The following is an 11769-nucleotide window of genomic DNA, read 5'->3' as shown; positions in this document are numbered from 1 at the left end:
GGGCCTATAGCTGCTGTCCACCAGGGTGCAGGTCAAAGGGCCCCACCAGCCAGCTGAGTGGGGGGCTGTGCTGCACACTCTCCAGCAGCTTCTCCAGCCCTCGCCAGGCCTGGACTACACGCTCACGGCTCTGGGCCAGGCGCTCGGTTGGCAGCTCTGTGACGGAGCTGGCAGAGGAGACGACGCCATAGAGCTCACAGAGGCTGTGCCGCGCTTGCCTCACACGCTGCTGGAGCTCAGCCGGAAGACCCTGGAGGCCGGAGGCCAGGGTGCTGTAGGCCACGTGGAGCTGCTGGATGAGTCCACGGGTTCTGGACAGAGCCTCCGAATCTGGCCCCTGCAGGAAGGAGAGATGTGAGTAGTGGTCAGAGAGAAGATTCTGGGAGCATTGGCCCCTCGTACATACCTCTTGGGTACCGGCTTTCTCCACTCCGCCCCTTGGACCTGGATCTGGCCATGGCTGTCCTTCTGGAGCCTGCTTGGCCTTTTCAATCTGGAAAGAGCCCAGCAGAGAAACAATGGCTTTCGGCAGGGCCCTTTCTCACACTTTCCCCCGGGGGAGGCCTGAGGGGCCAGGAGCCTGGTGTCCAGACCTCTGTGGCATGGTTGCAAGGCCACAGGCTTAGAGCCAATTGTGCCATGAGGGGCTTGTCTTCTCGTGCAAAGTGGCAGTAATCCAAATTTCCCAGGAGGTCCACAGTGAGATCAAATAACGGATAATGGGATCTTGTCACTCCCCAGCTCAAAGCCCTCCCGTGGCTCCCCAGTGCCTATTGGATAAGACTGACACCTCCCCATGGTCAGTGTGGTCTGCCCCTCGGGCCTCTGAGACCTGTCCCACTGGCACCCCGTCAGAACCTCTGCACATCGCTGATCCCGAGACCCCTGGGCTCCCGCTGCCCTGTCCCCGCCTTCGCTTCGCCCTGTCTACTCTGGGTACCTTTCTGCCCCATTAACACCCACTTTGTTATTGAGCACACTTTTTTTAGAGAGAGAGAGAAATGTTGATTCGTTGTTTCACCCATTTATGCGTTCATTTATCGATTATGTGCCCTGACTGGGTGTCAAACTTGCAACTTTTGTGTATCAGGGCAACATTAACTGACTGAGCTACCCAGCCAAGGCTGGGCTCTCTGTTCCGATGGTCCTCAATTCTCCCCAGTTCTGCATGGCTGTCTTTGTCATACACAGTGTGGCTCAAAGGGATGTGCTCCTGCCCGGCCCAGGCCCTCTCTGTGTGGATGTCTTGTTTCCTTCTTTGCACCCCCGTTGTCTGGAGGTGTAGCACTCCCCCCTTAATCTCCATTTCACTTTCCACAGTTTCTGTTCCCAAGGTCAACCATGATCCAAAAATATTAAATGGAAAATTCCAGAAATAAACAGTACGTAATTCTTAAGCAGCCCACTGTTCTGAGTAGTGTGATGAAATCTCACATGGTCTTGCTCTATCCCATCTGGGGCAGGACTCATACCCTCGTCCATGGTGTCCATGCTGCAGATGCCCCACCGCTTTGTAGCCACACAGTAGGCATCTCAGTTATGAGATGGGGGTGCCACAGGGCTCATGTTTACGTCACCCTTGTTTTGTTTTGTTTTTAAGATTTTATTTATTTTTAGAGAAAGGGGAAGGGAGAAAGAAAGGGAGAGAAACATTGATGTGTGGTTGCCTCTTGCATGGCCTCTACTGGGGACTTCACCTGCAACCCAGGTGTGTGCCAGTGACCTTTTGCTTTGCAGTTCGGCGCTCACACCACACCACTGAGCCAAACCACCAGGGCCAGTCACCCTTATTTTAATGCCATGTTAACATTGCTTTTATTGCAGTATAAATTGTTCTATTTTATTATTACTTATTGTTAACCTACTGTGCCTAAAGAAATTATAAATTAAACTTTATGATAGGTATGTATATGTAGGAAAAAGCCATAGTACTTGTAGGATTTGGTACTATCCGTGGTGTCAGGCATCTGCAGTGGATCTTGGAATGTATTTCTCACAGATAAGGGGGGCCGGGGCGGAATGGTCTATTTGATTTGGTTGTCTCGCTCCGTGGGACACAAGCCCCGCGAGGGCAGTCTGTGGTCACCTTAGTGGCTGACAGATACTGGATCACTGCACGCCAGCGGGAAAGCCATGGGGGGAAATTTTGAGAAAGGGGCCCCATACAGGGGCGGACACATACCGTACTGAAGGAGTCCTCAAGCAGGGCCAGTGTGGCTCTGGCTTGGAACTGGCCGTGCTGCAGGTGGCTCAGGGCGTGCTCGAAGGCTCGCTGGCGGACGCTGTGGGCCAGGTCACCGAGACGCACGAAGTAGCTCCTCTGGTCTCCTGCAGGAACTCTGGGCTCAGTCTCAGAGGCTGCCAACTGAGCTGCAAGGGAAGATGCGATTACTCAGACGGAGGGGACCAAGGACCATCCAGTTCTTAGACTGGACAAATGACAAGCCCTCACTAGGACCTGGGACCCAGCCCATCTTCTCACCTTGCTCCTCAGCATTCATAGGGTGGAAGATCTCCCCCAGCTCCTCCAGCTCATCCGAGAGTCTCGTAAAACCTGTGACACCTTCATGGCCGCATGTGGTAGCTATACGCCCAGCATTTTCCTTGCCCAGGCTCGTACCTTGTGTGAATGTTACTGCAGTAGAAACAAGGCTGTGGCTGTCAGGGGTGGCTTCTCTGGCAAGGTCCTGGCCTGCACATGGAGTGTTAGAGAGGCTGGAGACCCTGCAAGACTGAGCCTCCTGGGGGCTAAGAATACTTTCTTCCCCACATTTGTCCAGGTCCCTGCCGTTGATGAGTCCACTATAGGAGGTCTCCTCAGAGCCAGGTAACCAATTCTGGACACTGCCCATCTCAGACTGGATGGCGCCCTTGGCCACACTCATGGCCCCAATGAGGCCAGTGGACACTGCGTCTTTGGTGCCAGTGAGGACAGTCTTGGTGGTGTCCACCCCAGTGTGGACAGTGCCTTTGGCCATACCTATGGCCCCAGTAAGGCCAGTAGACATGACATCTTTGGTGCCAGTGAGGACTGTCTTGGTGGTGTCCATGCCTGTTTGGACAGCGCCCTTGGCCACACCCATGGCCCCAGTGAGGCGAGTGGACACTGTGTCCTTGGTGCCAGTGAGGACGGTCTTGGTGGTGTCCACGCCAGTCTGGACAGCGCCCTTGGCCACACTCATTGCCCCAGTCAAGCCACTGGACACTGTGTCTTTGGTGCCAGTGAGGACGGTCTTGGTGGTGTCCACGCCAGTCTGGACAGTACCCTTGGCCATACCGATGGCCCCAGTGAGGCCAGTGGACATGACATCTTTGGTGCCAGTGAGGACGGTCTTGGTGGTGTCCATGCCAGTCTGGACAGTGCCTTTGGCCATACCGATGGCCCCAGTAAGGCCAGTGGACATGACATCTTTGGTGCCAGTGAGGACTGTCTTGGTGGTGTCCATGCCTGTTTGGACAGCGCCCTTGGCCACACCCATGGCCCCAGTGAGGCCAGTGGACACTGTGTCCTTGGTGCCAGTGAGGACGGTCTTGGTGGTGTCCATGCCAGTCTGGACAGCGCCCTTGGCCACACTCATTGCCCCAGTCAAGCCAGTGGACACTGTGTCTTTGGTGCCAGTGAGGACAGTCTTGGTGGTGTCCACGCCAGTCTGGACAGTACCCTTGGCCATACCGATGGCCCCAGTGAGGCCAGTGGACATGACATCTTTGGTGCCAGTGAGGACGGTCTTGGTGGTGTCCATGCCAGTCTGGACAGCGCCCTTGGCCACACCCATGGCCCCAGTGAGGCCAGTGGACACCACGTCCTTGGTGCCAGTGAGGACAGTCTTGGTGGTGTCCACGCCAGTCTGGACAGCACCCTTGGCCACACCCATGGCCCCAGTGAGGCCAGTGGACACTACATCCTTGGTGCCAGTGAGGACAGTCTTGGTGGTGTCCACGCCAGTCTGGACAGCGCCCTTGGCCACACCTATTGCCCCAGTGAGGCCAGTGGACACTGTGTCTTTGGTGCCAGTGAGGACAGTCTTGGTGGTGTCCATGCCAGTCTGGACAGCACCCTTGGCCATACCTATGGCCCCAGTGAGGCCAGTGGACACCGTGTCTTTGGTGCCACTGAGGACAGTCTTGGTGGTGTCCACGCCAGTCTGGACAGCGCCCTTGGCCACACCCATTGCACCAGTGAGGCCAGTGGACACTGTGTCTTTGGTGCCAGTGAGGACAGTCTTGGTGGTGTCCACACCAGTCTGGACAGCACCCTTGGCCACACCCATGGCCCCAGTAAGGCCTGTGGACACTGCATCTTTGGTGCCAGTGAGGACGGTCTTGGTGGTGTCCACGCCAGTCTGGACAGCGCCCTTGGCCACACCCATGGCCCCAGTAAGGCCTGTGGACACTGCGTCCTTGGTGCCAGTGAGGACGGTCTTGGTGGTGTCCACGCCAGTCTGGACAGCGCCCTTGGCCACACCCATGGCCCCAGTAAGGCCTGTGGACACTGCATCTTTGGTGCCAGTGAGGACGGTCTTGGTGGTGTCCACGCCAGTCTGGACAGCACCCTTGGCCACACCGATGGCCCCAGTGAGGCCAGTGGACACTGCGTCTTTGGTGCCAGTGAGGACAGTCTTGGTGGTGTCCAGGCCAGTCTGGACGGCACCCTTGGCCACACCCATGGCCCCAGTCAAGCCACTGGACACTGTGTCTTTGGTGCCAGTGAGGACGGTCTTGGTGGTGTCCACGCCAGTCTGGACAGCACCCTTGGCCACACCGATGGCCCCAGTGAGGCCAGTGGACACTGTGTCTTTGGTGCCAGTGAGGACAGTCTTGGTGGTGTCCACGCCAGTCTGGACAGCGCCCTTGGCCACACCCATGGCCCCAGTCAAGCCCCTGGACACTGCGTCTTTGGTGCCAGTGAGGACGGTCTTGCTAGTGTCCATGCCAGTCTGGACAGCGCCCTTGGCCATACCTATGGCTCCAGTGAGGCCTGTGGACACTGCGTCTTTGGTGCCAGTGAGGGCGGTCTTGGTGGTGTCCACGCCAGTCTGGACAGCGCCCTTGGCCACACCCATGGCCCCAGTGAGACCAGTGGACACTGTGTCTTTGGTGCCAGTGAGGACAGTCTTGGTGGTATCCACGCCAGTCTGGACGGCACCCTTGGCCACACCGATGGCCCCAGTGAGGCCAGTGGACACTGTGTCTTTGGTGCCAGTGAGGACGGTCTTGGTGGTGTCCATGCCAGTCTGGACAGCACCCTTGGCCACACCCATTGCCCCAGTGAGGCCAGTGGACACTGTGTCTTTGGTGCCAGTGAGGACAGTCTTGGTGGTGTCCATGCCAGTCTGGACAGCGCCCTTGGCCATACCTATGGCTCCAGTGAGGCCTGTGGACACTGCGTCTTTGGTGCCAGTGAGGACGGTCTTGGTGGTGTCCACGCCAGTCTGGACAGCGCCCTTGGCCACACCCATTGCCCCAGTCAAGCCACTGGACACTGTGTCTTTGGTGCCAGTGAGGACAGTCTTGGTGGTGTCCACGCCAGTCTGGACGGCACCCTTGGCCACACCGATGGCCCCAGTGAGGCCAGTGGACACTGTGTCTTTGGTGCCAGTGAGGACAGTCTTGGTGGTGTCCATGCCAGTCTGGACAGCACCCTTGGCCACACCCATTGCCCCAGTGAGGCCAGTGGACACTGTGTCTTTGGTGCCAGTGAGGACAGTCTTGGTGGTGTCCATGCCAGTCTGGACAGCGCCCTTGGCCATACCTATGGCTCCAGTGAGGCCTGTGGACACTGCATCTTTGGTGCCAGTGAGGACGGTCTTGGTGGTGTCCATGCCAGTCTGGACAGCACCCTTGGCCACACCCATGGCCCCAGTGAGACCAGTGGACACTGTGTCTTTGGTGCCAGTGAGGACAGTCTTGGTGGTGTCCACGCCAGTCTGGACAGTGCCTTTGGCCATACCTATGGCCCCAGTGAGGCCAGTGGACACTGTTTGTTTGGTGCCAGTGAGGACGGTCTTGGTGGTGTCCACGCCAGTCTGGACAGTGCCCTTGGCCACGCCCATTGCCCCAGTGAGGCCAGTGGACACCACGTCCTTGGTGCCAGTGAGGACGGTCTTGGTGGTGTCCATGCCAGTCTGGACGGCGCCCTTGGCCATACCTATGGCCCCAGTAAGGCCTGTGGACACTGCATCTTTGGTGCCAGTGAGGGCGGTCTTGGTGGTGTCCACGCCAGTCTGGACAGTGCCCTTGGCCATATCTATGGCCCCAGTAAGGCCAGTGGACACTGTGTCTTTGGTGCCAGTGAGGAGGGTCTTGGTGGTGTCCATGCCAGTTTGGATGGCACCCTTGGCCACACCTACTGTTCCCGTGACTCCACTGGCCACAGCTTCCTTGGTTCCTGTGAGCACAGGTCGGGTCATCCCGAGTCCTCCCTGGACTACTCCTTTAGCTGAATCCACCATGTTGGCCACTCCGGAGGAGAAGGCATCCTTGGTTTTGGTCATTGTGGAGCTCACCAGATCCTTTGCCCCAGACGTCATCTGATGGAAAAGGACACGTGGTTAGAAGCAGAGCTGGGAGCCGCCTCCCCTCCCAGACCTCTGCCCACTGCCTGCTGAGGCTCCTGGTGAGTGGGGTCTGTTCCCCGGAGGCCCATGTCCTCACTGCCCACCCCTGCTGTCCCCGTGGTTTTCCAGCACTTGGGCTTAACAAGCTCCCTCATGGTGTCAGCTTACCTGTCCCCCACCCCCGATTCACTAGACCCCGTGGCTGACAGCGGGTCCCTTACACCTTTGGAACCCTTGACAAGGTGCCTTGGCCTTGTGGTCAGCAAGCCGTTGAATTACATATTTTTGTTCACTTTTAGCAGATTTTGAACCTGTGCCCTGTTACAGTGAGGAGATCAAAGTTCTTGTTAAAATGAGCATGTCCAATTAAGAGAAGGGGATGAGCATTTGGAAAGTAGCAAACTAAACATACAGGTACAGGTGTTGGGTTTGAGCCGTAAGGAGTTGTCAGTAACTTTGTTTGTTTGTTTATTTATTTTTCTATAAAGTTAGGGGTTCTTTTAAGAATTTTTTTTTTAAGATTTTATCCATTTATATTTAGAGAGGGAAGGGAGGGAGAAAGAGAGAGAAACATCAATGTGCATTTGCTGGGGGCCGTGGCCTGCAACCCAGGCATGTGCCCTGACTGGGAATTGAACCTGTGATGCTTTGGTTCGCAGCCTGTGCTCGATCCACTGAGCTACGCCAGCCAGGGCTGTTTATTTAGTTTTAAGACTTTATTTATTTATTCTTAGAGGGGAAGGGAGGGACAAAGAGGGAGAGAAACAATGTGTGATTGCCTCTCATGCGCCCCCAAGTGGGGATCTGGCTTGCAACCCAGTTGTGTCCTGAGTGGGAATCGAACCAGTGACCCTTTGGTTCACAGGCTGGTGCTCAATCCACTGACCCACACTAGCCAGGGGAATAACATTATTTTCTAACCTACCTAGTGGTGGTTGTCTTTAGTTCGACCAAACTGCGAAAAGATTGTAATGGCCCAGTGTTGCCACCACTGGGGCAGCCATGAGCACGCCGTTTTCACTTCAGTGGTTCTCACAAGGGGCAATCCTGCTCCCCACGCCCTGGGGATGGGGATGTTGGACAAAATTTGGGGCCATCTGTGATTGTGTGACTGTTGGGAGGGGGTGCTATTTGCATTGAATGGTTGGGGGCCTCGGATGCTGCACAAACCCTGCCATGCCCAGGAGCACCTCACAACCAAGAATGGTCCTGCACAGATCGCCACCATGCTGATGCTGAGAAACTCTGAAGTTTTATTCTCACTCCCTGCCTCCTGCTCAGCATTGAATTAAGTGGGAACCTCGGGCTCTGTGCCTAAAGAGATCCAGGTTCAAATCTCACCTCTTCTCTGCACTAGCTGTGTGAAAGCCACATCCCCCGTCTGAGCCAGTTTCTGAAAAATGGTGGTTAAAATAGCACCTCTTTCAAGGATTGGGGAGGAAGTAAGTCACAAGGCACCTAAAGCACTTTGGAGATAGTAGGTGCTCAGTTAACATGAGTGGAGGGGAGCAGAGAACGCATGCATAAAGGGAGAGGGACAAGGGATCTGTCAGTTTGGGCTGGAAGGACCTGTGAGGTTCTTCACCCTCTGAGCTCCTAAGACCTGGTTGAACTGGGGGAAGAGGGAGACTGGGAGGACCAGAGTGGGGGCATGTGTGGAGCAGAGGAGTTCCTGTCAAGCTTCTGCCATCCTTCTGTGGCTGCACCTAGCGTACATCAGCCCGTTCGCTTGGCCCAGCCGTGGGGACAGGATAACGTGTGGTCCCCATGTATTCAGGACAGAGGGTGAATGCCACACTGGTGCATTTTAGCCTCTGCCCTGGATTCAAATCCCAAGTTACCATGTCCTGCTGTGTGACCTTTGGCAGGTGGCTCAGCTTCTCTGTGCCTCAGCTATCGTGTGGGTATTATTTACTTCCTCACAGGCTGGTTGGGAGGATTAACTATTAAGGAGCACATATAAAGCATGGCGGCCAGAGCCTAGTGTGGTGAGTGAGTTGCTGTTTTTTGGCTCACATCATGCCAGACACAGTGAGGGGCTCTCAGTAGTCTGGAGCCTGACCGTGCTGGGCAGTGAGGCAGTACTGTACCCATTTCACAGATGTAGAAGTAGAGGTTCAGAGGGGAAGGATCTGTCTAGAATCCCATAGTAGGACACATGGGGGTGTCCGTTCTCTCCTTCGGTAGGAACCACAACATCCCCAAGGAAGGCAGAGGCCATCATACAGGCCCTGGCAGCACCTCTCACCTTGTCTGAAGGCAGCGGCAGCATCTCCACCTCCCTTGCCATCTGCTTCGGGCTGGTAGCTGCTATGGGGACAGGAGCTGGTCAGGCACTCCCAGGAAGGAAAGGGAAGTGAGTTGGCATCAGCCACCCCAGTGCCTGTTGTGCAATTGACAGGCACAGCCCGAAAGGTCAGGAATGTCCCAGCCACTGTGCCAGGGACAACAGGAGTTGACGGCTGTGGCCATGGGCTGGGCTCCCTTCAACTCCCCCACCCAGGGCCTTCGTATCCTGGAACAGGGGCTCCCTGCTGTTTTCTCTGCCTGGGCCCGGGGTGCTGGAGGCCCACCCAGGAAGGCCACAGGAAGAGTCAGAGCCCCATGTCACCCCTGCCACAGCTGGCAGTTGCCCGTCAGACCTGGGTATGTGGAACAGAAGTCAGCCACCAAGGGCCCTGGGCCCAGGGGCAGGAGGCCCCGCCCAGGCAGCCACTGCAACCCTAGGCTGCCCCCTGCACCAGCCCCTCTTTGTGTCCAGGGTACTCGGGCTGAATAACTGGAGGGTGGGGAGACCCCAGGCTCTGCCACCCCGGGGAAGCCACTGTCCCTCTTTGGGAGCCAGGATCGCTATCCCCAGTGAGTTCACACCTGTGGAACACCCAGCTTCTGGTTCATGGGTGTCGCAAATGGGCTGATGGGGGCTGGGGGTAAGCACAGGTGTACTGCAGGGAGACAGGCTGTGTTCACACCTCCACTTTCGCTGCTTATGCCACTTTGGGCCACATACCTGCCATATTTATGCCTCAGTTTCCCCATCTGGTGCTAAACGAGCAATGCCAGTCCCATATAAAATGTCCCCAAAGTGGCTAGAAGTCCCTACTAGAAGATTTCCTATTGCTGGGTGCCCCACCCTGTGAACCTGTGCACTCACCCTGGGCTTGGGGATGGGTGGCTTGGGGGGTGGTAGCACCTGCAGGATCAGTGACTGGCTGGACCTCTCTCGCTGGGCCTTGGGCATTGGCCACCAGGTTCCGAGCAGAACTGAAGCCAGGCAGGAACCCCAGGAAGCTGCCCAGGATCTGTGTGGGGAGGGGCCATGTGAGAAGGGCTGGGCTGCGATGGGGTGGGGGAGAGCCTCAGACAGCCCTGGGCTTCCACACCTCCTCAGGCCCTTGCTTTTGGGTGGCCTTGAGTTCCCAGCCTCAGTTTCCTCAACTGGACAATGGGCAGATGCAGCCGGCCTCCCGTGGGCAGAGGAGAAGGTTGTCCTAGTCTCCAAGGCCTTCTCCTTCCATGGCCCCCATTTCACAGATGGAGAAATGGAGGCTCAGAGAGGGCCGTGGCCCACCCAGTCACACAGTAGGGAAGGAGCTGAGGTCTGCATGAGCTATCCTCTGCCCCCAGCTTGGGACAGGAGGGAAGAGCCCTTCCCAGGACTGTGAGGTCACCTCCCCAAGGTTCTGGGGGGTCTCCTGCTCCTGTGCCTCCCCTTACCTTGCCCTTGGGTTTGGGCTCCCGGCCTCCTTCCCCTTGAGCAGACATGTTAATACTCTAAGCAGCTGGAAGAGAGCAGAGGGGGTTTGTAAATGGGGGCTCCCAGGTCTCCTGCCCCACACCCACACCCACACCCCCAGGCATTCCCAAACACCCACCTGGAGACCTGGCCTCACCCTGGCATTGCTCACCTAGACTGTGTGAGGGTCCTTTGGAGTGACTGGTGGCGCAGCTGACAGCTGGCTCTGCTTTCAGCTCCCAGGCCTTATAGGGTCTGGGGCAGGCGCAGGCCTGGCCACCAGAGGCAGGCAGCCAGCAGACTGGGGGAGGGCCCTGGACAGTCACGTGCCTGCCTGCCCAGCCCAGCATGGGCCCTGGGCCCGCACCTTTCCCCTTCTGTCAGTACTGGGCCACCTCTGCTCACAGCACCGCCCCCACCAAGCTAAGTGAGTCACAGGCCATCCTGTGTCCCTGAGACGTGGCCTGTATGCCCTTTGGCCTGTTCTTTTCATCCACGAGATGGGCATGGTTCAAAGCTCAGCTCTGCTGGGATGCCTTGGCCTCAGTTTCCCCCTCAGACTTCTCACTGTGCCCACAATGTGCTGTTCCCCCTCTGCTTTCATCTCCCCTGGCTCTCTTCCCCCTGGATCACTCCAGCCACACTGGACCCCATACACCGGGGCCTTCTTGCTGTTCCTCCAAATCTGCAGGCGAGGTCTGGCCCCAGGGCCTTTGCATGGGCTTTCCCTTCTGCCTACAGCACTCTTCCCCAGGCACCCACACAACTCGTGCCCTCCCTGTGTTCCCTGTAGTAGGACAATACATGGCATAGAGTTGGCACCTAATAAATGGTTAAATGGGCCAACTCACAGAGTGGTTGTGAGTGTGAAAAGAGGTCACAACCTGTTTATCCCTGTGCCTGGTACCCAGCAGGTGCTCAACAGATGTTAGCTTAGCATTGTCCAGGCAGAGAGCAACATCTCTCCTCAGCAGGGAGGGGACATATTGCTGTCTGGAAGAGAGAACAAGGGACCAATATGTAGACCAAGAGAGCACCGACAGAGCTGGGGCCACCCAAAGAGTGAGAACGAGGCCTGGTAGGCTCAGGCCAATCCAAGGTGGTTTCCTGGAGGAGGCTTTTTGTGCCTGAGGCCACAGAGCCAGGAAGTGGCAGAGATGGCATTCAAATCAGACCCTGAGCCTGTGTGCAGAATGACCTGGCTATGGATAGGTGCACAGGTGACCAGAGGAGTGACTACCATGCCCTCCCTGGGCAGTTTCCCTCCTGCCTGCGCCCAAAGCAGGCATCCCAGTCATATGCCCGTGGGAGCTGGGGAGAGGCCCTCTGGTGGCTCTGGGCTCTGAGCTGGGAGAAGGGAGGGCCCTGTCTCTGGGTCTGATGACTCCCAGGTTGTCGTCTTGAAGCCATCACTGTTTGTCCAACAGTCAAGGAACAAGAGGGGGATCCCCTAACCTCTTTCCAGCCAACACTTCC

General features: G+C 56.9%; 1 protein-coding gene across 7 annotated transcripts; it reads right to left on the bottom strand.

The window, feature by feature from the left end:
- Positions 1–3: 3 nt before the first annotated feature.
- Positions 4–10584, bottom strand: PLIN4 (perilipin 4). Of its 7 annotated transcripts, none has more exons than XM_045830741.1 (8): positions 10466–10584; positions 10275–10339; positions 9712–9859; positions 8806–8882; positions 2483–6530; positions 2183–2370; positions 407–493; positions 4–337 (listed from the first exon to the last, which is right to left on the bottom strand). In XM_045830741.1, the coding sequence occupies exons 2-8, from the start codon at positions 10320–10322 to the stop codon at positions 5–7; spliced, it is 4929 nt and encodes a 1642-aa protein (XP_045686697.1). In that variant the 5' UTR covers positions 10323–10339; positions 10466–10584; the 3' UTR covers position 4. The 7 variants fall into 7 exon arrangements, with proteins under 7 accessions (XP_045686697.1, XP_045686699.1, XP_045686700.1 ...); XM_045830743.1 differs by having other exon boundaries at positions 8806–8867; XM_045830744.1 differs by having other exon boundaries at positions 8806–8864.
- Between the last annotated feature and the right edge of the window lie 1185 nt (positions 10585–11769).

The sequence above is a fragment of the Phyllostomus hastatus genome, unplaced genomic scaffold (assembly GCF_019186645.2).
Source record: "Phyllostomus hastatus isolate PE091 unplaced genomic scaffold, TTU_PhHast_1.1 phas_contig_159, whole genome shotgun sequence".
Lineage (NCBI taxonomy): Eukaryota > Metazoa > Chordata > Mammalia > Chiroptera > Phyllostomidae > Phyllostomus > Phyllostomus hastatus.
This window is presented reverse-complemented; position numbering and strand designations above follow the sequence as displayed.